At 57.0% G+C, this 27,840-nt stretch overlaps 1 protein-coding gene across 1 annotated transcript; it reads left to right on the forward strand.

The window, feature by feature from the left end:
* Positions 1-10,177: 10,177 nt before the first annotated feature.
* Positions 10,178-27,621, forward strand: LOC134553504 (calcium/calmodulin-dependent protein kinase type IV-like). The gene is made up of 11 exons (XM_063403258.1): positions 10,178-10,427; positions 13,668-13,746; positions 14,034-14,096; positions 17,885-17,967; positions 18,047-18,119; positions 19,602-19,692; positions 19,785-19,859; positions 21,931-22,006; positions 23,034-23,160; positions 24,998-25,150; positions 26,163-27,621. Exons 1-11 carry the CDS (start codon positions 10,288-10,290, stop codon positions 27,363-27,365), a joined length of 2,163 nt encoding a protein of 720 aa, XP_063259328.1. The 5' UTR covers positions 10,178-10,287; the 3' UTR covers positions 27,366-27,621.
* The last annotated feature ends 219 nt before the right edge of the window (positions 27,622-27,840 follow it).

The following is a 27,840-nucleotide window of genomic DNA, read 5'->3' on the forward strand; positions in this document are numbered from 1 at the left end:
AAACATTTTCATCCCGCGCTAATTCATAATTAGCTCCGTTTTTATTAGGTGCTAATGGAGAGTGGGGATTTGGGATGCCTGGCACAGCTCGGAAATGCTGATTCACCCAGAGACCTCCCTTTCCTCAGGCCAGAGCCTGCTCCAGGCAGCTCCTGGTCAAAAATTCCCAGCCCAGCAAACGCCAGGAATATCTCGGGAGCTGAGCGGCGGCTCCGGCAAACGCCTTCCCTGGGATCCAGGGATCCACAGAGCAGAGCAGGCCGACCCTGCAAACAAAACTCTGGGGACCCCCTGTCCCCTCCTGGGGACTCCCAGACCCCTCACAGGCTCCTTCCCTCCTCCTTTTCCCAGGAATGGGATGCTCGTGACATCTGGGATAAACTGGTCCCATCCCTCACACTGAGGAGGATCCACATCCGGCCCCTCTGCTCCGGGTACTTTTCAATTAAAACCAAAATATCCCCTAATAACCCACAGAGGGGCTTTTATTTCCTTCCCTTCTTTAATTTCTTTTTTTTTAATAAATTATTATGAGGAGCTTAGAGATGGATGTAAAACCGGCGAGGGACGATTTGAGGATTAGGGATCGGCGTGTCCTGGTGTGACGAGCAAAGGAAGGACAATCCTGATGGGGTTGGGATCAGGCTGGGAAAGGGACATCGAGCCCAGCCAGGCCAGGAAGGGGAAAAAAGGGATCTGGGAAGAGGATTGTGGAGATGGGAAGGGATTTCTGCATCCAGCAGAGCAGGAGGGGTCCCGGCTGGCAGCTCTGGAAGCAGCAGCGAGATCCCAAATCGGGACCCCCTGCGCCACTCCAGCTCCGCTCCCGGCGGCTCCCGCCTCTCGTTTAGCATAAAATTCATTTTTGTCGGGGACCCCCGGCTGCTGCTCCCTCATTCCCGGGCCCCGGGGCCCCCTCGGGATCGCTGCGCGGGGCCAGCAGCGTTTAACCCCCCCGCCAAGGGGAATTGGCTGCTCCGCCGCTTCCCTGACCCCAAAAAGACAATGAAATCGTGCACGAAACCAATAGATTTTAGCCACAGGCCTGCGGAGAGGCGAGAGGAATAAAATACAGATGGAGCCTCGTGCGGCGGGGATGGGAATGGATTCCGAGCGGGAGCCGGGACGTGCCGGGGCTGCCCGGGGTCGGGATGAGGTGACCTGCTCCAAGTCCATGTGCACCTCACAGCCACGCCCTGGGTGGTTTTTTGGGCTCAATTCTGAGCTTTCTGGGGAAAAAACTCTAATTTCTGTCCTGCTGTGGCACCTAGCCTGAATTTTGGAGCTCTTTTGGGTGGTTTTTCACCAGGTTCTGAGCAAAACCTTCTGCCGGGTGATGGAGCTGGGATGCGGCGGGATGGGGACACGGGGACAGCCGGAGCATCCCGGGGTGGCTCATCCCGTATCCCTGCGGAGCTGCAGCCCCCAGAGGCTGCTCATCCTCCTGCCTTAACGCACCACCTCTATTTATTCTGCTCCTGTAACTGTAAAATTGATTTTCTTGCAACAAGCCGCTCGTCTTTCACCACCCAACGCACCCAAACGCTCCGACATAAGACACTGGCAATTTTTAATTAGTTTCCTTTCTCCCTCCTTCCTCCCCGAGCAGGCATGTGGAACCGGAACAGGGCAGCCTGGAAAGGAGCGGGATCCAGAGGTGACAAAAGCACTTTTTATCCTTGATATGATTATTAATAATACACTCGTTTACCTAACGAGGCGGGAGCGCGGGGGGGTGGCGCAGGGAGGTGATTAGTGCTTCCTTCGGCTGCGGGGATGCAGGAGCGGCTTTGAGCACTGCAATCTTTAAATATTGGCTTGGAGCAGCTCAGGGGTGCTGGGGCCCTCCCCAAAAACTCCCCCTGGCCCCCAGCCCAGCCCTGCCTCTGCTGGTGGCTTTGCTGGCACAACGTGGTGGCTGCTGCCGATGTCCCCTGGGTCGGGGGTGGAATTTGTCAGGACCCCCTTGAAGGTGACCCCCAACATTCCCACGTAAGTGACCCCGGCCCAAGATTAACCAGAAACCCCACAGGGCTCGTTATACCCCTCTGATAATGAGCCTGGAGTAATTAAAACCTCACAGGCTGGGCTGGGGGAGCCCCTCTGCTCTGCCAGGCTCCCCCCGCCCCTCCAGCCCCACAGGGAATGCTGTGAGCCCCCAATTTTGGGGTCCCACCCCAACTTCTGTGCTGAAGCTGCAGCCAGGTGCCAGCGCCACGTGTCCTCTGTCACCGACACCCCGGCTGGAGGTCACAGCCCCGTGTCCCCCTGTGGCTGTCTGGGTGGCAGAGGTGACCGCATCCCGCTGTGGGAAGGGTCCCCGGGAGCAGGGAAAGGGCAGAGGGGCTGCACAGAGGGAGCGAAGCCCCTCTGCCCCCACAGCAGCCCCGGGACACGTGTGAGCCCCGAGGAGCAGCCCGGGAAAAGTTCCTGGGATGGGGAGAGCGGGGAGGGGGGAAAGGCAGAATGAAAGGGGAAAAAAAAAAAAGAAAAAAAGAGAAAAAAACGGGAAAAAAGGGCAGGAAAGTCCTGCGGCCTTTTGCCTTGTCAGTTCTCCGTCTGCTGTCACTCAGCCGCCGAATTCTCCTTCAAGTTGTCATAGCGAGGCTGGCGGGGATTATGCCGCGGCTCTGTCCAGAATTGATTCATGTGGAACGCGTGCTTGACGGGCGGAACCGCTGGTGTGAGCGGGAGCCGCTGAGACCCCCGATTTTCCCACCTTCCTCACACAATCTGGTATTGTTTGGCCGCAGCCTTAGTGATCCCTGCGCCGGGGCTGTGACTGACACAGCTTTGAGGCTCTAAGGCGTATTTTGAATTTCTAAAACCTCTCAGGAAGTCCCCGGGGTGCCTTCTGCCATTGTCTTGTTTCTCCTTTCGCCTTTTTCCCTTTCCACCCCGAACCCCTCCTGCAGCCCCCTCCGCCTCCTCCCCCCTTTTTTTTTTTTTTGCCCCTTCCTCCCCCTAATTCCAGCCCCTCAATCCCTGACACAACCCGGGTTGTTTTTTTTTCCTTTCCCCCCATGTTTACGCTCCAACTCTCTCTGGAGCTGCTCAGCCACTTCGCAAACACGATTTAAAGAAAAAAAAATTAAATAAAACAGAGAAAAACTAAATAAAGCTCTAAAAGTTCCCAAATCCTTGATCCGCCACGGAGAAGAGGAGCTTTACTTGTTTGCTTTTAATCAGCTGACACAAACCCCGGGATGTGTTGAAAAATAATAATAGTAGAAATAAATCTTCCGCTGAGTCATAATAGAAATAAATCTTTCACCTAATCTTAATAGAAATAAATCTTTTACCTAATCTTAATAGAAGTAAAGCTCTCAGCTAATCTGTGGCGAGCTTGTGTCCATCCTGCTGCCTGCACTGCTCCCACTGTCCATCCCTGTCCATCCTTGTCCATCCCTGTCCGTCCCTGTCCACCCCTGTCCATCCCCGTCCATCCCAGCCCATCCCTGTCCATCCCTGTCCACCCCTGTCCATCCTTGTCCGTCCCTGTCCGTCCCCGTCCATCCCTCTCCATCCCTGTCCATCCCAGCCCATCCCTGTCCATCCCTGTCCACCCCTGTCCATCCTTGTCCGTCCCTGTCTGTCCCTGTCCACCCCTGTCCATCCCCGTCCATCCCAGCCCATCCCTGTCCATCCCTGTCCACCCCTGTCCATCCTTGTCCATCCCTGTCCGTCCCTGTCCACCCCTGTCCATCCCCGTCCATCCCAGCCCATCCCTGTCCATCCCTGTCCACCCCTGTCCATCCTTGTCCGTCCCTGTCCGTCCCCGTCCATCCCTCTCCATCCCTGTCCATCCCAGCCCATCCCTGTCCATCCCTGTCCATCCTTGTCCATCCCTGTCCGTCCCTGTCCACCCCTGTCCATCCCCGTCCATCCCAGCCCATCCCTGTCCATCCCTGTCCACCCCTGTCCATCCTTGTCCGTCCCTGTCTGTCCCTGTCCATCCCTGTCCACCCCTGTCCATCCCCATCCATCCCTGTCTGTCCCTGTCCGTCCCTGTCCATCCCTGTCCATCCCTGTCCATCCCTGTCCATCCCAGCCCATCCCTGTCCATCTCTGTCCACCCCTGTCCATCCCTGTCTGTCCCTGTCCACCCCTGTCCATCCCAGCCCATCCCTGTCCATCCCCATCCATCCCTGTCCGTCCCTGTCCATCCCTGTCCACCCCTGTCCATCCTTGTCCATCCTTGTCCATCCCTGTCCATCCCAGCCCATCCCTGTCCACTCCTGTCCATCCCTGTCCACCCCTGTCCATCCCAGCCCATCCCTGTCCGTCCCTGTCCACCCCTGTCCGTCCCTGTCCCTCCCTGCCCACCCCTGTCCACCCCTGTCCATCCCTGTCTGTCCCTGTCCGTCCCTGTCCATCCCCGTTCATCCCTGTCCATCCCTGTCCATCCCTGTCCATCCCTCTCCATCCCCGTCCACCCTTGTCCATCCCTGTCCGTCCCTGTCCATCCCTGTCCATCCCTGTCCCTCCCTGTCCCTCCCTGTCCATCCCTGTCCATCCCTGTCCCTCCCTGTCCATCCCTGTTCTTCCTTGTCCACCCCTGTCCCTCCCTGTCCATCCCTGTCCACTCCTGTCCATCCCTGTCCATCCCTGTCCATCCCTGTCCACCCCTGTCCACCCCTGTCCATCCCTGTCCATCCCTGTCCACTCCATCCCTCTCCATCCCCATCCAGCCCCATCCCGTCCCCCCCAGCCCTTCTGGGGTCACTCAGAGTGTCCATCCCATAGGATCTGGATGAGGAATTTCCCTCTGGATGGAATTTCCCCACCCAAGCAGAGCAGAGCCCTCGTGCCCCTCCTTGGCCTGGTCTGATCCCGGCGCAGCCTCCGGGCTCTGCCCCGTCCCAGCCACGTCCCCCGACCCCTCCGGGCTCGGCACTTTATAACAATTTCCCATTTCCAGTCTTAATCTTATAAGAACGAATTGAGAATGACCAGTGTAAATACACAGGTGCCACTGGGAGCAGAAACCACTCTTTAATCTCGGATATGAAAACAATTCCCTGCTCCGCGCGCTGGCAATCAGCGAGTGCCATCAGCGCCGCGCTCTCCCCGGGAACACGAGAGCTTATAAATATGAATTAGTGCAGAGAAAATCTACTCTCTTACCTAAAGCTAAATGTTATCTGGGTCCCTTTCCAGCAGTGGCTGACATTTCCAGAGTGCTTTTAGTCACATCTGCGGGAAGACAACTCATTTCTTGTCTTAAAAAAAAAAAAAAAAAAAAAAAAAAAGAAGGAAGAGAGGGAGAAAGGGAAGAGGAGGAACTGGAGGAGGATGCAGGGAGGTGCTGGGAAAGAGGGAATGCTGGATGCCTGAGCCTCCTCTGGAGAGGGGAGACGCTGGGTGGGCTCTGGGTTGGCTCCTTGAGGTCATTGGGATGAGGATGGAGCGGCTGGGGAAGCCAAAGCCCAGAGGAGGTGACACAAGGTGGCTCTGGGGTGCCACCTGAGCGAGGCCTGGGAGTGTGGGTGCTCCTGAGGAGCCCCGGGGTGGCCTGGGGTGTCCCCCGCTTGCTGGGGTCCCGTTTGGGGTGGCACAGAGGAGTGGGGTCCCCAGCCAGCTCCCGGAGCAGTGACAGCATCAGTGACAGCATCCCGAGGGATCGGTGCCCGCAGCCCTGGCACGGAGCCCCTCGGGCTGTCCGGGGTGAGGGGAGGCTGCGAGGGGTCCCCCAGGGACACTCCTGTGCCACCTCTTCCCAAAATCCCGGTGATCCGTGGCCAGGCAGGGCTGGAGCAGCAGGGGCTGAGCCCAGGGGAGGAATCGGTGCTGGGGATGGAGCTGGGAACATCCCCGGGGACACCTGGAAAAGGGGAAAGGTGGAAAACCACAGGCAGAGCTGGGGAAACTGAGGCATGGCAAGGAATGGGAAAGGTCAGCACCCACAGGTGGAGCTGGGGAAACTGAGGCACGGCAAGGAATGGGAAAGGTCAGCACCCACAGGTGGAGCTGGGGAAACTGAGGCACGGGAATGGGAAAGGTCAGCACCCACAGGCAGAGCCGGGGAAACTGAGGCACGGCAAGGAATGGGAAAGGTCAGCACCCACAGACAGAGCCGGGGAAACTGAGGCACGGGAATGGGAAAGGTCAGCACCCACAGGCAGAGCCGGGGAAACTGAGGCACGGCGTGGGAGCTGTTCCCAAAGCCCGGCCGAGGGAATTTTCCTGGAAAGAGAGGAGATGATGGGGCAGGGGCGGCCTGAGCCAGGCACGGGGTTTGGGATGCTCCAGTAACATCTCGGCCTCCAGCACCTCTCCTGTCCCTCACCCTCAGCGTCTCTCCCGCCTCTCTCACCCTCTGCCTCCGGCATCTCCAGGGACCCCCAGAAGAGCCCCAAAGGCCCCCGAAGAGCCGGCGATGGGGCAGGAACCCCGAACCCCCTCCCGTGCCCGGCTGCGGTGCCGCTCTCCCCTCAAACGCGCCTGCGAGGAGAAGGCTCCGGAGCCCGGCGAGGCTCTAATGGGCTGCTTAAGCCGCCTTTTAGGTTTTTAATGAGCGGATCCCGGCAGGAATGCTAAACACGGGCAGGTACAGCCCTGCCTCGCCGGCAGCCGCGCGTGTTCCCGTGTCCTTGTCTGGCTCAAGTGAGCTCTGACCTCATTTGCTTCGCGCCGTTCAATTAACGAGGCGAGCGGCGCTGGGGGGAACGGGGGATGCCGGGGGGGTTCACCCCGTGTATTAATTTCCATTTTATGTTCCAAACAATTGAGCAGCGCACGGCGGCAGCGGGTCCCTGGCGGGGCCGTGCTCAGACTCAGCGCTGGGGTTTGTCCCAGACCCCCAGCCCGGGGGGTTTGGGGGGAGATGTGGGGACCCCGCTTCAGCCTCGCCGTCCCATTTTCCACCCTTTTGCCGCGTTTGGATGATGTCCCTCCATCTTGTGCTTCATCCGGAACGTCGATGGCTGCCAATGAGACAGAAATGATCGGGAAAAAGGGCGAGAGAGGGAGAGAAATGTTTCCCGGGATATTAAAATAGCCACTTCAGGCACCGAAATTTATGCTGCTCAGAAATGGATTTTTAGTCCGGGGTAATGAGAGAACAAAATCATTAATTCCTCTCCCTCAGACAAAAGGCTGGAGGCGCGGATCCAGCCCCACCGTCCCGCCAAACCGGCGGGGAACGGGACAATTCCCAAGGATCCCAAAGATCTGCGCCTTGGGAATGTGTCCCGGCTGGGGACAGCTGCTGCAAAGGACACCCTCAAGCCTCATGGGGATTTTGGGGTGCTGGGGGTGTGCAGGGGGTCCTCATCTCCCTCTGTGCCCACCCATGGGGGCCTGTGGGTGTTGTGGGGGGCATTGGACCCCTCGTTAGGAGCCCAATTATGAGAATTCCAAAGGGAAGGAGCTGCCTCCCCTTCTGCCAAGGCAGCCCCCCACTCTTTGGGGATGAACGAGGGGAATTGTGCTCGTTGGGGATCGAGTGATAAATATTAATTATGCAAAGCAGCCTCTCCAGCCCACCCTTGTCTCCACAACATTCCAGGACTGGGAGAGACGGAGTCAATTTATTCACTGAGCAGGTCACTCCCTGTACGAGCATCCCTTTCAAAAGGGAGTTGCAACTGGAGGAGATCAAGCAGGGCTGAGTTTGCCTCCCTCAGATATGATAAAATATTCTAATAAATACTCGGGGAGCCCATGACAAGGAGAACATTTCATGCTGGAGAGACCTTCATGGAGGGGCCTTCTGGGGGGGGTCTCCTGCTTGTGCTGAGGGATTTGGGGGGGTCCTGAAGCATCCTCAGGGCCTGTCTGCCCCTCAGTCCCGCTGGAGGGTCACTGTCCTATGGGAGGTGCTCCCTATTTCCAATTCTTAATAGGAAAACATGAAAATCTGCTGTTTTCTGGCCTTGGATGTTCAGGAGGGATTTCCTGTTCCCTTTGCTGTGGGGAACAGAACAGCCCATGGGGTTCCCCGACAGTGTGGGTGGCCCCAGACACGGGGACAATGGCACCCCAACCCTATCCCCACTCCCACCCTGTTCCTGGCCCCATTCCAGCCCCATTCCTATCCTTTTCCAGACAAACCCAGCCCTATCTTCACTCCCACCCCATTCCTGGATTTATTCCATCCCCACTCCCATCCCTGGCCCCATCCAAACACCATCCACAGTCCCAGCCCAGTCCCATCCCTGGCCCCATCCCATCTCCTTCTCTGATCCCATGTCCATTCTGATTCTGTTCCTGGCCCCAGTCCCAACCCAAATCTCACCCGGCCCTATCCCCACTCCCATCCCACCCCCATTCCCATTCCCACCTCATCCCTGACCCCATCCCGACCCCATCCCCACTCCCACCCCATTCTCAGTCCCAGCCCTGCCCTATCCCATCCCATCTCCAGTCCCATCTCCAATCCCATCTCCATTCCCGTCCTGTTCCAGGCCCCACCCCCTCCCCAATCCCACCCTAAACCCACCCATCCCTGGTACCGCGGTCCCATCTCACCCCCACCCCCCTGCCCATCCCCCTCCTCCAGCCGGGTCCCACCATTCCCACTCCAATTCCCAGTCCTAGTCCCATTCCCATTCCCATTCCCATTCCCATTCCCATTCCCATTCCCATTCCCATTCCCATTCCCATTCCCAGTCCCATTCCCAGTCCCAGTCCCATTCCCAGTCCCAGTCCCAGTCCCAGTCCCGGTCCCATTCCCACCCTCCCAGCCCATTCCCACTCCAGGCCCGTATCTCAATCCCTCTCCAATCCCAATCCAGCCCCTCCCCGTCCCCTCCCACCTCCCCATTTCCCTTCCGTCCCCCCCGTTCCCATCCGGTGGGCGACGGCGTCACCGTGCGGCGGCTCCGGGCAGCGCCCGCGCCCGCCGGTTCGCCACCCCCGGCACCGGGGGACTCCCGGCTGCGGCCGCTCGGCGGGCACGGCCCGGCCCGGTGCGTGCGGGGCTCCGGGTGCTCCGGGGGCCGCGGGCCGGGACGGGGGGCGCTGCCCCGGGGGGCTCCGGTGCTCCCGGGGAGCGGCCGCGGTGCCCCCGCGCTGACCCCGCCGCGGGGCCGGGCCCTGCCGCTGCTCGGGGCCGCCCGGACTTCCCGAGCACCGGGCGGGTCCCGCAGCCCCGGGGGGGGATGGGGGGCGGCGGGGGGGATGCAGTGGCGGCGCCGGGCCGGGGGGTGGCACGGCCGAGCCACCGGCGGAGCCGGTGATGCTGCCTGGGAGGGTCCCGGTGCTCCGCGGCCCCAGCCCCGCATCCCCACCTTCCTCTCTCCCTGCAGCGCGGCGCTCCCGCTTCCCGGCAGCCCGGCAGCCTCTCATCGCCGCCTCCCGGTGCTGCCCGGTATCCGGTATCCCGCATCCTCCCATCGCCGCCTCCCGGTGCTGCCGGTATCCCGCACCCCTGCATCCTCCCATCGCCGCCTCCCGGTGCTGCCCGGTATCCCACATCCTCCCATCGCCGCCTCCCGGTGCTGCCGGTATCCGGTATCCCGCATCCTCCCATCGCCGCCTCCCGGTGCTGCCGGTATCCGGTATCCCGCATCCTCCCATCGCCGCCTCCCGGTGCTGCCCGGTATCCCGCATCCTCCCGTCCCGGCATCCCGGCATCCGTGCTGCCCGGCATCCCTGTGCTCCCGCATCTCGGCATCCTCCCATCCCTGCCTCCAACCATTCCCGAATCCTCCCGTGTCCCTGCATCCCTCCATTCCTGAATCCTCCCATCCCCTTCATCCCTCCATCTTTCCCACCCCCGCCTCCTGCCAACCCCACACCGCTCGGTGCAGCCCTGCCGAGGAGCTGAGCGGTTTTTGGGAGCACCGGCGGGGCCCGCACGGCTCCGGGGGGCCGCGGGTGGGCTCAGCACCAGCCCCGGGGGCTCCGCACCCCCGCCCCGGGGATGAGGCAGCGCCGGGGGGGACACGAGCGGCGCCGCAGGTGACGGTAAGAGCGGGGCCACGGCCCCACCCCGGAATTACCGGGGGCGTGCGGAGGGCCGGGGGGGCTTGGGGAGGCTGCGGGGGTCGGGGTGTGAACCAGCCCGTGGGGGCTCTGCAAGGCCAGGGGGGATCCCCAGACAGGCGGGACAAGGGGGGAGGAGGGTGGTGGGAAAAGCCGGGGGGGGGACACATCCCACAGCGGGGGGAATTATCTCGGAACCGGCACCGGGGATTTGTGGCCGTAATTCCACTGCGCTCGATAATCCCGAGCTCTGTTTTTTTTTTTGGTGTTTTTTTTCCTGAGCCATCTGGGCACTCGCGGAAGCGCCGGGGGATATTTGGGTGTGGGCGAGGCGGCGCGGGGGGGCTGCGGCGATCCATGCCGGGGTCTCCCTCTCACAGCTCCCTCCCCCAGCCCACCATGCCCTCTTCCAAGAACGGCAGCGAGTTCTGGATCGATGGATCCCACCGGGAGGCGGCACTGGAAGATTTCTACGTCGTGGGCCCCGAGCTGGGACGGTACCGGGCGGGGAGAGCGGGCGGGGAGGGGCTGGGAGGGGCAGGGACCCCCCCGGGGTGGGAGCAGGTCCTGGTTGGGGCAGGGACGGTCCTGGCAGGGAGAGGGCTGGAGGGAGGCAGGAGGGGCTGGAGGGAGGCAGGAGGGGCTGGAGGGAGGCAGGAGGGGATGGAGGGAGGCAGGAGGGGATGGAGGGAGTCAGGGGGGGATGGAGGGAGGCAGGAGGGGATGGAGGGAGTCAGGGGGGGATGGAGGGAGGCAGGAGGGGATGGAGGGCTGTGAGGAGGGGTGGGGGAATACAGAGGGGATGGATGGGGGGGTTGGAGGGGTCCGGGGAGGGGTGGATGAAGGGGAATGGGGGCCGAAGGGATGCAGGGAAGGATGCAGGAAGGGAGGGCCGGATACAAAGGGGATGGACGGATGTGAGAGGAATGGATGAGGAGGAATGGGAGAACGGAGGGATGGACAAGCAGGGGAGATGGATGGGTGTGGAAGGGCTGTGGAGGGTGGATAAAGGGAAGGGATGGCCCCAGACCCTCCCCTCTGTTGTAACCTGGCGCTTGGGCTGGGCTGTGATGCTGCAGGAGGGTCTGGGAGCGCTCACTGAGGGTTTCCAGGTTGGGCTGGGGGTCCCTGGGCCTGCGGAGCTGAATATTCCTCATGTCATGGGGAGACCCCTCTCCCCTCTGAGCACCCCAAGGCTCTGGGGTGGGCAAACAGGGTCCTGCAAAGGCCAGGCAGTGCCAGGCCCCACAGAGAGCCTGGATCCCCAGCTCTGGATTTGGCTTGGAGAGCCCATCTGAGGGCTCTGATCCCGGCTGAGGTGTCCCGGTGCCCCTCAGGCAGGGGGTGTCAGGGGGTGCCAGGAGGTGCCAGGGGGTGCCAAGAGCCCGTGGTGGGGGGGGTGATTATCCCGTTTGTGGGGAGGCAGCGCTGCCTCGGAGCCCCGGCTGTGGAACAGTGGATTTGGTGGTTCAGGCTGGGCCAGCCCCAGCTGCCCCTGGCTCCCCATCCTCAGAGAATCCTGAAAAAGCGGCAGTTTTGGTGAAAGCAGGAATTGAAGGGTGTGTCTCGAGGTGTGGCCACATCAGCCCAGGGTTTGGCAGCACCCAGCCTTGTACAGAGGATGTAGGACAGGGCTGGAACCCCTGGAATCCATCCATCCATCCATCCATCCATCCCTCCATCCCTCCATCCACTTCCAGCACCAGATTTAAACCCAGCTGCTCTCACTCCTGGAGCTCCCCACCCACGGGGGGATCTGGGTGGGTTTTTGCTGCTGGGATCCCACTCTCCGTGCTCTGCTCTCCCTTCGAGCCTCTCCGGGCGAGGCTGGACCCGGCTCTGGCCAGGACAGCCCAGGGAGCAGGAGAGGGATGGAGGGAGCCGGGTGAGGATGTGGGGACAGGGCAAGAACCCAGCCCGGGGCTGCTCCAGGCCCCTCGGCAGATCCCATCGTTCCACATTTTCCAGTTCATCTGGAAAGCAAATGCAATTACCTCCCGTGGCAGGCGAGGCTGATTGGGGATATTTATTGGAGGGCCGGGGGGCCGAGGTGTGGCGAATTCCGAGCGCTGCCCTAATTGGGGACGCGTGAGGGGCAGCGCCGCGGGCACAGCGGGCACAGGAGCGGCCCCGAGCCCTCCTAAACGCCGAGCCGAGCGCTCCTAAATGACCTCGTTAGCGCCGGGAATCAGGCTGGGAATTGTCCGTGCGGAAAAACGCGGAGAGAGGGTGAGAGGTGACAGATCCTGGCTGGAATTCAGCTGCCGAGAAGGGGCGGAGGATCCTGCCCCGTGTGCAGCCCAGCTGGGAAATTCCAATTCCAATTCCAATTCCACTCGCGGCTTCTTCCCGCTGGAAGAGCGTTGTTGTGGTGGTCGCAGCAGCAGCAGCGAGGCCATTTTGGGGTCAAATTGCAGCTTTTGCCCGTTTTCCTGAGCTGCAGCAGGTGGTGGCCGCTCCTCCCCTCCCCGCCCAGCTGCAACAATTCGTTTCCAAATAGTTTTTTATTTGTAAACGAAAGTTTCGCGGAGAATGTTTGGCGAAAGGGGGGAAATGTTTTGGAGCTGGGCGGGGTTTGGGTTGGTCGATCCCGGGTGGATCCCGCGGCATCCCGGAGGAATCCGGTACCCGGCGCTGCCGTTGCCATGGGAACGCCGTTCCCAAATTCAGCCGGATGAGTCGCAAAATCTGCTCCGGGTTCGGAGACAAATCTCTCTTTCAGGAGCGCCCGGGAGCGCGGGGGCTGAGGCGGGGGGGGATGTTGGTGGGCTCAGGGGAGGTTTTGGTGTGAAAGTCGGTGATTTTGGAGATCTGATCTTGCCGGGCACCTCCAGGCACAGCCTGAGCTCCGGCCAAGAAGGCGGCGAAGCCAAAGCGCGGTAAAACGCTCGGGGGCAGGAATGAATCCGCTCCAGGAGCCAGGCGGGGAGATGGAATCGCAAAGGAGCCCCGGAGCTCCGGGCTGATTTCAGCGTCCGGAGCTCGGGAAACGCGATTAACCCGAGCTGAGACGGCCGCCGGCTGCGGGGACACGGCGGGGACACGGCGGGGACGGTCCCCGTGTCACCCGCGGCGCTTTCACCGGGCACGGTGACGGGAACCGGCCGGGACGGGGCCCCGGCAGTGTCGCTGCTGTCGCTGCGAGCAGGGACACGGCGGCTCCGTCCTGTCGTGAAAGCCGCTTAAGGATTTAAACCCCGCTGTAGAACTCGGGTTTAATTAAAATAGCCTTAGCCCGGGAAAACCGGGAAGGATGCGGCAGGGGGGTGCGGGAAGAGGGGGATGAGGGAGAGGGAAGCATCGGGGGGGTGCAGGAAGGGGATGTGGGGTGGGAATTCAGGAATGGGGGGACGCAAGAGGGGGATGAAGGAGAAGGGGGATCCGTGGAAAACAGGATGCAAGAAGAGAGGGATGCAGGAGAAGGGGGATCCATGGAAATCCATGAAAAGGGGGATCTGTGAAAAGCGGGATCCAGGAAGAGGGGGATGAAGTAGGAGAGGGATCCATGAAAATCGAGATCTATGAAGAGAGAGATGCAGGAGAAGGGGGATCCATGGAAATCGAGATCTATGAAGAGGGGGATGCAGGAGGGAGATCCATGGAAAAGCGGGATCCATGAAAAGCGGGATCCACGCTGAGCTCCCAGGGCCTGGCACTGCCAACGCTGCTGGTGGGGGGCACAGGGGGAGCGGGACCCCCAGCTCAGTGCCAGCCTCACGTCCCCCCTGCCCCCCCAGGGGAGCCACCTCGGTGGTGTTCAGCTGCCAGGAGAAGGGCACGGGAGCTCCCTACGCTGCCAAGATCCTGAAGAAAACGGTGAGTGAGGCTGGGGAGGGGCTGGGGAGGGGAAGGGGGAGCACCAGGGAGCTGGGGGAGGGCTGGCGGTGTCACTGTCCCCCTGTCCCTGGGCACCAGGGTGGGCGTGGGGCTGGCACCGGGCATCGCTCCCACAACCTGGGGGTCCCACACGGGATGGGGGTGGGCTCTGGGACAGGCATGGGAATGTCCCGGGAGGGATTGAGGGGGGTCTTTGCATGGTGGGGAGCCAGAGCCGGGCCTGGCAGCACGGGTGACACAAGCTCTGCACGGGCTCTGCTTCCCAGATCGACAAAAAGATCGTGAGGACAGAGATCGGGGTCCTGCTGCGGCTCTCGCACCCCAACATCGTGAGTGGGGCCCTGGGGACACGGCTGTCACCTCCCTCTGGGTGGGCTCCACGGCTGCTGGGGGTGGCTCTGCCCTCAGCTCAGCCTGGTGCTGAGGGAAGGGCTGGAGTGTCCTTGTCCTCATCCCATCTTGGTGCAGGATGGAGGCACCACCCCACAAAAAACCCTTCCTGCACCCTGTGTCCCCTCCCTGACACCATCCAGGGGGTCCCCACCCGCTGCCATGTGAAATTCCTGCTCCTTGCAGCTCCTTTGAGCTCCCAGCTCTGATATCCAAGGCCCAGAACCTCCCTCACCCCCTCATCCTCCCCCTCCCCATGGCCTGGCTCGAGATTTCCACCAGGAAAGCAATTTCCATCCAGGAGATCAAATGAATCCCGGGGAAAATCGCCGGTCTGTGATGAATCCTGCCAGGGGAGATGAAAGGAGAGCCTGGGGCTGTTCCCCCTTGCTCAGGGCTCCGGGGATAACGGGAGCCCCGGGGGGATAACGGGAGAGGGGCTGCAGCGATTTGCAGTGCCCAGAGTGGATCTAATCCAGCCAGGGCCAGCAGAGCCCCTCTGGAATTCCAGGGGCTGCAGGGCTCCGTGCCCCCACCTCCCAAAAAAAGAAAAGGCTCATTCCTGACTGCTGGTTCTGCTTGGGAATTGTAAAAGGATCTTGAAGAACACCTGAGTTAAGGAAATGACAGCAAAAAATCCACCTGGGAGCTGCTGTGGGGCTGAGGGTCGGGACAGACCCTGCTGCTGTTGGGATTGTGACTGGGACAGTGCTGGGACATTCCTGGGACAGCACTGGGACATCACTGGGACATCACTGGGACAGCGCTGGGACATCACTGGGACATCACTGGGACATCGCTGGGACATCACTGGGACAACACTGGGACATCGCTGGGACATCGCTGGGACATCACTGGGACATCGCTGGGACACTCCTGGGACATCACTGGGACATCACTGGGACATCGCTGGGACATCACTGGGACATCACTGGGATATCACTGGGACATCGCTGGGACATCGCTGGGACAGCACTGGGACAGCACTGGGACATCGCTGGGATATCACTGGGACATCGCTGGGACATCACTGGGACATCACTGGGACATCACTGGGACATCGCTGGGACATCACTGGGACACTCCTGGGACATCACTGGGACATCGCTGGGACATCACTGGGACATCACTGGGATATCACTGGGACATCGCTGGGACATCACTGGGACATCACTGGGACATCACTGGGACATCACTGGGACATCACTGGGACATCGCTGGGACATCACTGGGACATCACTGGGACATCACTGGGACATCGCTGGGACATCGCTGGGACATCACTGGGACATCACTGGGACATCACTGGGACATCACTGGGATATCACTGGGACATCGCTGGGACATTCCTGGGACATCACTGGGATATCACTGGGACATCGCTGGGACATCACTGGGACATCACTGGGACATCACTGGGATATCACTGGGACATCGCTGGGACAGCACTGGGACATCACTGGGATATCACTGGGACATCACTGGGACAGTGCTGGGACATCGCTGGGACATCGCTGGGACATCACTGGGACATTCCTGGGACATTCCTGGGACTGTCTTGCCGCTGGCTGCTGCTGCCCAAGCTGCAGCATCCCTCAAACCCTGGGCACGGCTGCTCCCAGCCCATCCTTGGAGCTCTGCTCACCAGAGAAACCCCAAAATCTTCACTCAAGGAGATGAAGCCGAGAGAAATCCCAAACACCCCAAGAACAGAGATAAAGAGCTCAAAGCAGCGGGGTCAGGTTGTGTCTACACCTCTCAGCCAGCTCGGACTGAGCCCATTTTGGGGCATTTTGGGGCGATTTGATGCTTCAGCCTCTTCCATGGAGACATTTCCTCCATCCCAGGACACCTGAGCAGACGCAGGGGGAACAGCCAGGATGGGAATCACACCCTTGGAGCAGCCCAGGATGGGAAGAGGCTCCTCTCTGATGTGTTATCAGCAACACCACAGCAAATCCAATTTCCTCCCTCCCCTCTGCAGGCAGCTGCTCCTCGGAGGAGGAGGATCCAGCCCACTTGAATATTTAAATCCCCGAGCTTTCCGCGGGGTTCTGCTCATCCCAAGTTCAAGTGATGTTTGAAGAGGAGCCGCTCCCGCTCCGTTATTGGCGCCGCTATCGTGCGGCACCGACCTCGGCGGCGGCTGATAATAGGATTGTAAACTTTTGAAGTTAATAGGAAAATTATAGTGCTCCGTGTATTATTATAATGCAATAAGCTGCCACATAGTGTCTCTCACCCCGCGGGGGATCACGGCTTGTCACCCAGCCTGGGAAGGGAATGATTAAAGCCCCATGAAATTCGCGGTGTCACAAAAGTCTTAAGAAGCATGAAATTCTTGGGTTTCCATTTTTTTTAAAAAAAAAAAAAAAGGGGGGAAAAAAAAAGAAAAGGAAAAATTGCGTTTAAGAGAGAATTGTTAATTCCAGATGCTCTGTGGAGGCACAAAGGGCTCGTGTGGGAGCTGAATCAGAAGGAGTCAGGAGGAAAAAAGAGTTTGGTGCCTCTGCTGCTGCAGAGCAGCCCCAGGGACATTTCCAGAGCCTTGATCCCAGAGTGGCCGTGACCTCACGGGGTGTGTGGGGCTCTCCCTCATCCCAGGCAGATCAGAATTCATCCCATGGGATGCAGCTGGAGTCGCTCTGACACCTCGGGCTGGATGGAGGCTCTGAGGTGCCTGTGCAGTGCAAAATTAAAATGTTCTCAGGGAGCTCCTCCTCTGACAAACAAACCCGGAGCTGTGAGCAGGACCCAGGCTCTGCACATTCCCAGATTCGTCTTTAATCCATGTTAAGCGAGCGGGGCTGCTGCAAATGGTTAAAAAAAATTCAGGTGAAAGCAAATCAAGAGTGGGGAAAAACCAAGTGGAGGAGGGAAATGTTTGCCCTGAAATAGCCCTGCCCCCTCTCCCTGGTGGGCACAGCCTCCTCCTGGCACAGCCAGGGTGCATCCTATATCCCATATCCCATATCCCATATTCCACATTCCCACATTCCATATCCCACATCCTGTATTCCTTATCCCGCATCCCTCATCTCACATCCCACATTCCACATTCCCACATTCCCACATCCAGCATTCCACATTCCCACATTCTCACATCCTGTATCCCACATTCATTATCCCACATCCCACATCTCACATCTCACATCCCACATTCCTCATCCCACACTCCTCATTCCACATCCCACATCCCGTATCCTATATCCCACATCCAGCATCCCACATCCGTCATTCCCACATCCCACATTCCACATTCCCCATCCCATATCCCGCATCCCACATCCCGAATTCCCACATCCCTCATCCCACATTCCCCGTCCCATATCCCACATTCCCCATCCCATATCCCATAATCCATATCCCACATCCCACATTCCTCATCCCACATTCCCACATCCCTCATTCTTTATCCCATATCCCACATCCCATATCCCATATCCCACATCCCATATCCCATATCCTATATCCCATATCCCATATCCCATATCCCATATCCCACATCCCACATCCCACATCCCACATCCCGAATTCCCACATTCCTTATCCCACATTCCCCATCCCATATCCCACATTCCTCACCCCGCATTCCACATCCCATATCCCATAATCCACATCCCATATCCCATATCCCATATCCCATATCCCACATCCCACATTCCCCATCCCACATTCCCACATCCCCCACCCCTCATCCCCAATTCCCCGCTCTCGCCCTTCCCAGATCAAGCTGAAGGAGATTTTCGAGACGCCCTCGGAGATCGCGCTGGTGCTGGAGCTGGTGACGGGGGGAGAGCTCTTCGACAGGTACGGATCCGCTCCGGGGGGATCCCAGCAGGATGGGGAGGAGGAGGATGGAGAGGCTGAAGGCTCCGTGTGCCCGCAGGATCGTGGAGAGGGGCTTCTACAGCGAGCGGGACGCGGCGCACGTGGTCAAGCAGATCCTGGAGGCCGTTTCGGTAACGGGGACAGCCCAGGGAGGGGGTCCTGGGGGTGGTCTGGGGGTGGCAGTGGGGGGCTGCACCCAAATGTCCGTGGGGAGAGGCACCTGATCCCAAATATCCCTGGGAAAAGGTGCTCAGAGTTGCTCCCATCCCAAATATCCCTGGGGAAAAGTGCCTGGAGCTGCCCTCATCCCAAATATCCCTGAGGAGAGGAACCCACAGCCGCCCCCATCCCAAATATCCCTGGAGAGAGGAACCCAGAGCTTCCCCCATCCCAAATATCCCTGAGGAGAGGAACCCAGAGCTGCCCTCATCCCAAATATCCCTGGGGAGAGGCACCTGGAGCTGTCCCATCCCAAATATCCCTGAGGAGAGGCACCTGGAGCTCCCCCATCCCAAATATCCCTGAGGAAAGGAACCCAGAGCTGCTCCCATCCCAAATATCCCTGGAGAGAGGAACCCAGAGCTGCCCCCATCCCAAATATCCCTGGCAAGAGGCACCTGGAGTTGCTCCCATCCCAAAAATCCCTGTGGAGAGGCACTTGGAGCTCCCCCATCTCAAATATCCCTGAGGAAAGGAACCCAGAGCTGCTCCCATCCCAAATATCCCTGGAGAGAGGAACCCAGAGCTGCCCCCATCCCAAATATCCCTGGCAAGAGGCACCTGGAGTTGCTCCCATCCCAAAAATCCCTGTGGAGAGGCACTTGGAGCTGGTCCCATCCCAAATATCCCTGGGGAGAGGCACCTGGATCAGCCCCCATCCCAAATATCCCTGAGGAGAGGCACCTGGAACTCCCCCATCCTAAATATACCTGGGGAGAGGCATCCAGGGCTGCCCCCATCCCAAATATCCCTGAGAAGAAGTGCCTGGAGCTGCCCCCATCCCAAAAATCTCTGAGGAAAGGAACCCAGAGCTGCCCCCATCCCAAATATCCCTGGGGAGAGGCACCCAGAGCTGCCCTGACTCCAAATATCCCTGAGGAAAGGAACCCAGAGCTTCCCTCATCCCAAATATCCCTGAGGAGAAGTGCCTGGAGCTGCTTCTATCCCAAATATCCCTGGGAAGAGGCATCCAGGGCTGCCCCCATCCCAAATATCCCTGGGGAGAGGATCCCAGAGCTGCCCCATCCCAAACACTTCATTTGTCCACCCTCCCTCGGCCTTCCAAAGGCACCCCTGGGAAAATCCGGATCCTCCCTTCGGGGGGATGAAGGGGAGGAAGGTGAGGGCTGCTCTGCATCCCAGAGTTTCCATGGCAACAGCAGCATTTAAAAAACAGGAATTCCCAACTGGAAGCGGATCCGCCCCAGTGGTGGCTGTCCCCGAGCTGGTCCCGAGTTTGTGACAGGTCCCAGTCGCTGCTGCCACCTCCCAAATTGTGTCCGAGGCCGTTCCTTTCCTTTTCACACCCCATTTTTCCTCTTTTTTGCAATTTTCACTCCCCATTTTTCCTCTTTTTTGCAATTTTCACTCCCCGTTTTTCCTCTTTTTTGCAGTATTTGCACCAGAACGGGGTCGTGCACCGGGACCTGAAGCCCGAGAACCTGCTCTACGCAGACCTGTCCCCCGACGCGCCCCTCAAGATCGGTGGGTTGGGGGTCCTGGAGGGGGGTGGTGGCACCAGAGGGGTCCCCAACCCCTCCCTTGGTGACAATGCCACTCCCTCGTGTCCCTGCAAGGTGACTTCGGGCTCTCCAAGATCGTGGATGAACAGGACACCATGAAAACCGTGTGTGGGACACCGGGGTACTGCGGTGAGCGGGAGGGGGGACAGGGGTGGGGGGACAGGAAAATTGGGGATGGGAGGGAGGAACATTCTGGGGAAAGGAAAATGTGGGGTGGAAGGGACACTCTGGGGACAGGAAAATTTGGAACAGGAGGGAGGGAGGGACATTCTGGGGGTAAGGAAAATTTGGGATGGGAGGGAGGGACACTTTGGGGGAGAGGAAAACGGGATGGGAGAGAGGAATATTCTGGGGAGAGGAAAATTGGGGATGGGAGGGTGGGAGGGACATTTTGAGGAAGAGGAAAATCTGGGGTTGAAGAGACATTCTGGAGAGAGGAAAATCAGGGATGGGAGAGAAGGACACTTTGGGGGACAGGAAAATTGGGAATGGGAGGGAGGGACATTTTGAGGAAGAGGAAAATGTGGGGTGGAAGGGACATTTTGGGGAGAGGAAAATTTGGAACAGGAGGGAGGGAGGGACACTTTAGGGGAGAGGAAAATTTGGGATGGGAGAAAGGGACATTCTGGAGAGAGGAAAATCAGGGATGGGAGGGAGGGACACTGGGGAAGAGGAAAATTTGGGATGGGAGGGACACTCTGGTGACAGGAAAATTGGGGATGGGAGGGAGGGAGGGAGGGACATTCTGGAGAAAGGAAAATTGGAGGTGGGAGGGACATTTTGAGGAAGAGGGAAATCTGGGGTAGAAGAAATTCTGGGGAGAGGAAAGTTGGGAACAGGAGGGAGGGACATTCTGGAGGAGAGGAAAATTTGGGATGGGAGGGTGGAAGGGACATTCTGGGGAGAGGAAAATTTGGAACAGGAGGGAGGGACATTGTGGGGAGAGGAAAATTGGGAACAGGGGGGAGGCAGGGACACTGGGGGAGAGGACAACAGGGGACAGGAGGGACATTCCAGGGAAGAGGAGAACTGGGGACAGGAGGAACGTTCAGGGTGAGAGGAAAACTAAAGGAGAGGAAAACCGGGGGCAGGAGGGACATTCCAGGGGTTTTCCCTGCCTGAGGCAGGCACAGCTCCGTGCAGGGATGGCCGTGCCACATTTGGCTGTCACAGAGCCAGATTTAGCCCTTTTTTCCACATGTATCCCCTTTTTTCTACATTTATCCCTTTCCCTCCACATTTACCCCTTTTCCTCCACATGTATCCCCTTTTTCTTCTCATGTACCCCTTTTCCTCCTCATTTCCCCAATTTCTCTCCTCTTTTCCCCATTTCTCTCCACATTCACCCCAAACCTTCCTCCACATTTCCCCCTTTCTATCCACATTTCCCCTTTTCCTCCCCATTCACCCCTTTCTCCCCTCATTTCCCCCTTTCTCTTCTCATTTACCCTTTTCTCTCCACATTCACCCCATTTCTCCTCTTTTCCCCATTTCTCCCCAAATCTCCCCATTTATCTGCTCTTATCCCCATTTCTCCCCACATTTCCCCATTTCTCCCCACATTTTCCCCATTTCTCCCCACATTTCCCCCATTTCTCCCCACATTTCCCCATTTCTCCCCACATTTCCCCATTTATCTCCCCATTTCCCCATTTCTCCCCTAATTTTCCCCCATTTCTCCCCACATTTTCCCCATTTCTCCCCTCTTTTCCCCATTTCTCCCCACATTTCCCCACATTCACCCCATTTCTCCCCACATTTCCCCCATTTCTCCCCTCTTTTCCCCACATTTCCCCATTTCTCCCCACATTTTCCCATTTCTCTCCCCATTTCCCCCATTTCTCCCCACATTTCCCCCATTTCTCCCCTCTTTTCCCCACATTTCCCCATTTCTCCCCACATTTTCCCATTTCTCCCCACATTTCCCCATTTCTCCCCACATTTCCCCCATTTCTCCCCTCTTTTCCCCACATTTCCCCATTTCTCCCCACATTTCCCCATTTCTCTCCCCATTTCCCCCATTTCTCCCCACATTTTCCCATTTCTCCCCCACATTTCCCCATTTCTCCCCACATTTCCCCCATTTCTCCCCTCTTTTCCCCACATTTCCCCATTTCTCCCCACATTTCCCCATTCCCAGGGGGTTTCTCTGCCCGGACCCCCCTCCCTGGGTGCCTTTGACCCCAAATTTTCCTTGCAGCCCCCGAGGTCCTGCACGGCCGCCCCTACGGCCCCGAGGTGGACATGTGGAGTGTGGGGGTCATCACCTACATCCTGTGAGTGTCACCGCGGGGACACGGCGGGCCGGGGCTGTCCCCTGTGTCCCCTGTGTCTCGGGGGTGGCAGGGCGGGGGTGTCCCCTGTGTCCCCGGTGTCCCCTGTGTCCCCTGTGTCCCTGTGTCACGGGGGTGGAGGGGGTGTCCCCCGTGCCGCGGGGGGTGTCCCCTATGTCCCGGTGCCGCGGGGGTGTCCCCAGTGTAGCGGGGGTGTCCCCTGTGTCCCGTGTATCCCCTGTGTCCCCTGTGTCCCCTGTGTCCCGGGGGTGGCGGGGGTGTCCCCGGTGCGGCAGGGGTGGCAGGGCGGGTGTGTCCCCTGTGTCCTCGGTGTCGCGGGGATGTCCCCTGTGTCCCCTGTGTCCCCTGTGTCCCCTGTGCCGCGGGGGTGGCGGGGCGGGGGTGTCCCCTGTGTCCCCGTGTCGCGGGGGTGGCGGGTGTGTCCCCTGTGTCACGGGGGTGGCGGGGGTGTGTCCCTGTGCCGCGGGGGTGTCCCCTGTGTCTCGGGGGTGGCGGAGCTGGGTTGTCCCCTGTGTCGCGGTGCCGTGGGGGTGGCGGGGGTGTCCCCGGTACCGCGGGGGTGTCCCCAGTGTCGCGGGGGTGTCCCTGTGTCGTGGGGGTGTCCCCCGGTGTCCCCTGTGTCCCCTGCACCGCGGGGGTGTCCCCTGTGTCCCCGGTGTCCCCAGTGCCGCAGGGATGTCCCCGGTGCCTCGGGGCTGTCCCTGGTGCCGCGGGGGTGGCGGGGGTGTCCCCTGTGCCGCGGGGGTGTCCCCTGTGTCCCCGGTGCCGCAGGGATGTCCCCGGTGTAGCGGGGGGGGGTGGCGGGGGTGTCCCCGGGTGTCCCACGGCTCTGTCCCCCGGTGTCCCCCGGTGTCCCCCGGTGTTCCCCGGTGTCCCCCCGGTGTCCCACGGCTCTGTCCCCTGGTGTCCCCCGGTGTCCCCCGGTGTCCCCCGGTGTCCCCGGTGTCCCCCGGTGTCCCACGGCTCTGTCCCCCCGGTGTCCCCGGTGTCCCACGGCCCTGTCCCCCAGGCTCTGTGGCTTCGAGCCGTTCTTTGACCCGCGGGGGGATCAGTACATGTACGGCCGCATCCTCACCTGCGACTACGAGTTCGTGTCCCCCTGGTGGGACGAGGTGTCCCCGAACGCCAAGGACCTGGTGAGGCACTGGAGAAACTGGGGAAACTGGGGAGTTTATATCTTGTTTTGTGTTTATTTTATTTTATTTTATTTTACTTTATTTTTTTAATTTTAATTTTATTTTATTTTACATTATTTTATTTTACTTTATTTTATTTTATTTTATTTTATTTTATTTTATTTTACTTTATTTTATTTTATTTTACTTTACTTTATTTTATTTTATTTTATTTTATTTTATTTTATTTTATTTTATATATTATTTTATTTTAATTTAATTTTATTTTACTTCATTCTATTCTATTCTATTCTATTCTATTCTATTCTATTCTATTCTATTCTATTCTATTCTATTTATTCTATTCTATATTTCATTTCATTTCATGTTTTATTTTTTACTTTATTTTATTTTAATTTTTAAAATTTTATTTTATTTCACTTTATTTCAATTTTCCCCTTTCCTTTCCTTTCCTTTCCTTTCCTTTCCTTTCCTTCCTTTCCTTTCCTTTCCTTTCCTTTCCTTTCCTTTCCTTTCCTTTCCTTTCCTTTCCTTTCCTTTCCTTTCCTTTCCTTTCCTTTCCTTTCCTTTCCTTTCCTTTCCTTTCCTTTCCTTTCCTTTCCTTTCCTTTCCTTTCCTTTCCTTTCCTTTCCTTTCCTTTCCTTTCCTTTCCTTTCCTTTCCTTTCCTTTCCTTTCCTTTCCTTTCCTTTCCTTTCCTTTCTTTATTAATTAAATCACTTTTATTTATTTCCTGCATATGATTATTATTTCTTTCATAGTTTCATTTTTATCCCTTTATTTATTAATTACTTTATTTATTCATAGCATGTTGTGCTTATTTTATGATTTCATTTTTATCCATTTATTTATTAATTTCTTCAATTCTATTTATCCCAATGATATTTATTTTTTTATTTATTTAATGTTAATCTATTTATTACAAATTTTCACTTATTTATTATAAATTTTCATTCACTTATTTATCACTCTTTTCATTATTGATTCCGCTTACTTTATGATTTTATTTTTATCCATTTATTGCATTTATTTATTTTTTATTTATTAACCACATACTTTTAGTTCTGATTTAGTGCAATTCACGATTCTATTTTCATGCATTTGCTACATATATTCATTTCATTAGATTTATTTTTTTACCACAGATTCACATTAATTATTTCATTTTTCATGATTTATTTATGTATTTATTTATTATGATGCACCCTTGCTTTTTTTAATTTCCTTGATTTATTCCTAATTTTTAGGATCAATTTTATGATTGATTTTACTTCTTTCTTTCTTTATTCCTAATTTTTATGATTGCGTTTACAATTTATTAATATATAACACATAACATATAACACATATAACACATAACACATAACATATAACATGTAACATGTAACATGAATGTGTTACATGTAGTATGTAATATAATATTCTATATTCTCTATTCTATATAATATATAATATATAATATATATTATATAATATATATTATATAATATATTATTATATAATATATATAACATATAACATATAATATATAACATATAACATATAATATATAACATATATAACATATTATATGTTATATTTTATATTTTATATTTTATATTTTATAATTTATATTTTATATTTTATATTTTATATTTTATATTGAATTATTGTATATTGTACATTATATCTTATATAATTTATATCATATAACATATATCATATATCATACATTACACATTATATTGCAATAAATATTACACAATATATTACAACAATTATTCCCTATTTACCACAATCCTTTCCTACTTTACTCTGATTTCCCAAAATGACAAAATCCCTGATTTTTGGTGCTTTTAGGTCAGAAAATTGATCGTTTTGGACCCGCAGAAGAGGCTGACGGTTCAGCAGGCCCTGGAGCACCCCTGGGTCACCGGGAAGGCGGCGAAATTCGCTCACATGGACAGCACCCAGAGAAAACTGCAGGAGTTCAACGCCAGGAGGAAACTGAAGGTCAGCAGGGGAGCTTGATTTTATTTTCTGTATTTTCTGTTTGGCCAGAGTCAGGATTAAAGGTTCGAGATGTTATTGCAGATATTTTTAATTATTATCTGTATTACAGTCTCACAAGCCATGAGTTCTACAGCACTTCCAGCTCACAAATTAAAAATGGAGCCCTGTCTCTCTTTCTCTGCAAGGCCTTTTAAGCACAAATTGTCCAATTAGGGAATAACACCTAAATTATTTTTATTTTTAACCCAATAACCAAACACCCCTGGCCCTTAATGCGGATTTTTCTACCCAATTACAAAACACCACCAAACCCACGGAGAAGAAGGTGAAAAAGAGGGAATGACCTCCACCCTAAAACCATCTTGCTTTATATATATTACTTATAATATACAAAAATGAATATATTTATATATATTATATATATTTTAATATATTTTTATATATGATTTAAACCTTTAAACTCTGAGTTTCCCCCCTGTGATGTCCCACACTTCCATTCAAACTCCACACCCACAATCCCAATTTTATCTCTCAATTTTGGAAGCTTTCTCCAAGCTCCAGTGCGGAGTTTTCTGAGGGGTCAGTGCCTGCCAGCACCGAAAATTCCAAATTTTCACTGGCCGGGGTTCCATAGGGGGACACTTGGGACATCTGGGGACACTTGGGGACAGCTACGTCCCCATCCATGGCTACAGCGCCTGCAGAGCGCCCTTGGAGGGCAGAACTCTGCCAAACACCCCCTGGGACCCCAAGGAAAAGTGCCAGGGGATTTTGGGGATGGGTTTTAGGGCAAGGTTCCTCTCCCAAGGGTGTTGGGGATTCCCAAGAAAGATTCCCAGAGAATTCCCAGAGAATTCACTTTGAATTCCCCCCGGGAATTCCGAGGCTCCCGGAGCTCCGGGAGGGTTCGGGGTGGGATTGTTGGGGTGTCCTGGGTGCCAGGGTTTTGTCTGGGTGATGCCCTCTGGATATTCCAAAATTCCCTGATTTTCTGCCTCTGTCTCCATCCCAGGCTGCCATGAAAGCCGTGGTGGCCTCCGGACGCTTGGGCAACCACGGCCACCACGACTGCGCCCGCGGCGGCCGCGGCCAGGGGGGACAGCGGGGCCCGGCCCGGCCCGGCCGCCAGAGTGACCAGCCCGGTGTGACCCAGAGTGACCACCCCGGTGTGTCCCCGAGTGACCACCCGGCCATGCTCCAGAGTGACCACCCTGGTGTGTCCCCGAGTGACCACCCGGCCATGCTCCAGAGTGACCAGCCTGGTGTGTCCCCAAGTGACCACCCGGCCATGCTCCAGAGTGACCACCCTGGTGTGTCCCCGAGTGACCACCCTGCCATGCTCCAGAGTGACCACCCCAGTGTGTCCCTGAGTGACCACCTGGCTGTGCTCCAGAGTGACCACCCTGCTGTGCCCCAGAGTGGCCACCCCAACAGGTTCCAGAGTGACCACCCCGCCATGTCCCCGGTGGCCTCAGTGGCCAAGTTCCAGAGTGACCACCCCACCATGTCCCCGGTGGCCCCAGTGGCCAAGTTCCAGAGTGAGCACCCTGCCGTGTCCCCAAGTGACCACTCCAATGTGTCCCCAGTGGCCGTGTTCCAGAGTGACCACCCTGGTGTATCCCCAGTGCCCAGGTTCCAGAGTGACCACCCTGCCTTGTCCCCAGTGGCCCCAGTGACCAAGTTCCAGAGTGACCACCCAGCCAGGTTCCAGAGTGACCACCCCGCTGTGTCCCCGAGTGACCACTCCAGTGTGTCCCCAGTGCCCAGGTTCCAGAGTGACCACCCCACCAGGGTCCAGAGTGACCACCCCGGTGTGTCCCTGAGTGACCACCCCGGTGTGTCCCCAGTGGCCCCAGTGCCCAGGTTCCAGAGTGACCACCCCACCAGGGTCCAGAGTGACCACCCCGCCGTGTCCCTGAGTGACCACCCCGGTGTGTCCCCAGTGGCCCCAGTGCCCAGGTTCCAGAGTGACCACCCCACCAGGGTCCAGAGTGACCACCCCGCCGTGTCCCTGAGTGACCATCCCGGTGTGTCCCCAGTGCCCAGGTTCCAGAGTGACCACTCCGCTGTGTCCCCAGTGTCCCCAGTGCCCAGGTTCCAGAGTGACTACCCCGCCATGTCCCCAGTGTCCCCAGTGCCCAGGTTCCAGAGTGACCACCCCGCCGTGTCCCCGGTGGCCCCGGTGGCCGTGCCAGGCGCCGGCTGTCACAGTTAACGGCCCCACAGCGGTGACACCGCCGAGCCCCGGCCCGCAGAGCCCCGAGCCCGTGGCCTGGGCTCTGGAACGCCCTCGTGTCCCGTCCTGTCACCCCCCGGTCGCTGTCCCTGTCCCTGTGCCCGCCCGGCCGAGGGGACGGGGCGGTGACTTTGTCCTCCCACTCTGCAGCGGTTTGGGTGGCTCGGAAAGGTCCCGAAAAACGAGGGGCAAACAGCAGAGCTGAGCAATCCTCCCTCCTCCCCCTGCAAATGTCTTTAAGGGGATAAATAATCCTGAAAATTTGGGTTTTTTTGGATTTTGCTGCCATGGCTGTGACATCCCCAGCGGTGCCACCAGCCCGGCCGAGGGGCTGCTGCTGTGTTAGGAGGGGTTTTAGGAGCCTTTGACCCCAAATTTTGGATCCTCTCTGCAGAACAGCCCGTGCCAGTGCTTCCCTTGTGGTTCCCAGGCTGCAGCCAAGCCCCTGGTTGGG

This window comes from Prinia subflava, chromosome 8 (assembly GCF_021018805.1).
Source record: "Prinia subflava isolate CZ2003 ecotype Zambia chromosome 8, Cam_Psub_1.2, whole genome shotgun sequence".
Lineage (NCBI taxonomy): Eukaryota > Metazoa > Chordata > Aves > Passeriformes > Cisticolidae > Prinia > Prinia subflava.

Bases quoted from the DNA above. Each gene is read 5' to 3' on its own strand.
- LOC134553504 (XM_063403258.1), top strand. From the start codon at position 10,288: ATGCCGGGGTCTCCCTCTCACAGCTCCCTCCCCCAGCCCACCATGCCC. The intron at 19,693-19,784 runs GTGGGTTGGGGG...TGTCCCTGCAAG, and splicing joins CGACGCGCCCCTCAAGATCG to GTGACTTCGGGCTCTCCAAG. The intron at 22,007-23,033 runs GTGAGTGTCACC...CCTGTCCCCCAG, and splicing joins GGGGTCATCACCTACATCCT to GCTCTGTGGCTTCGAGCCGT.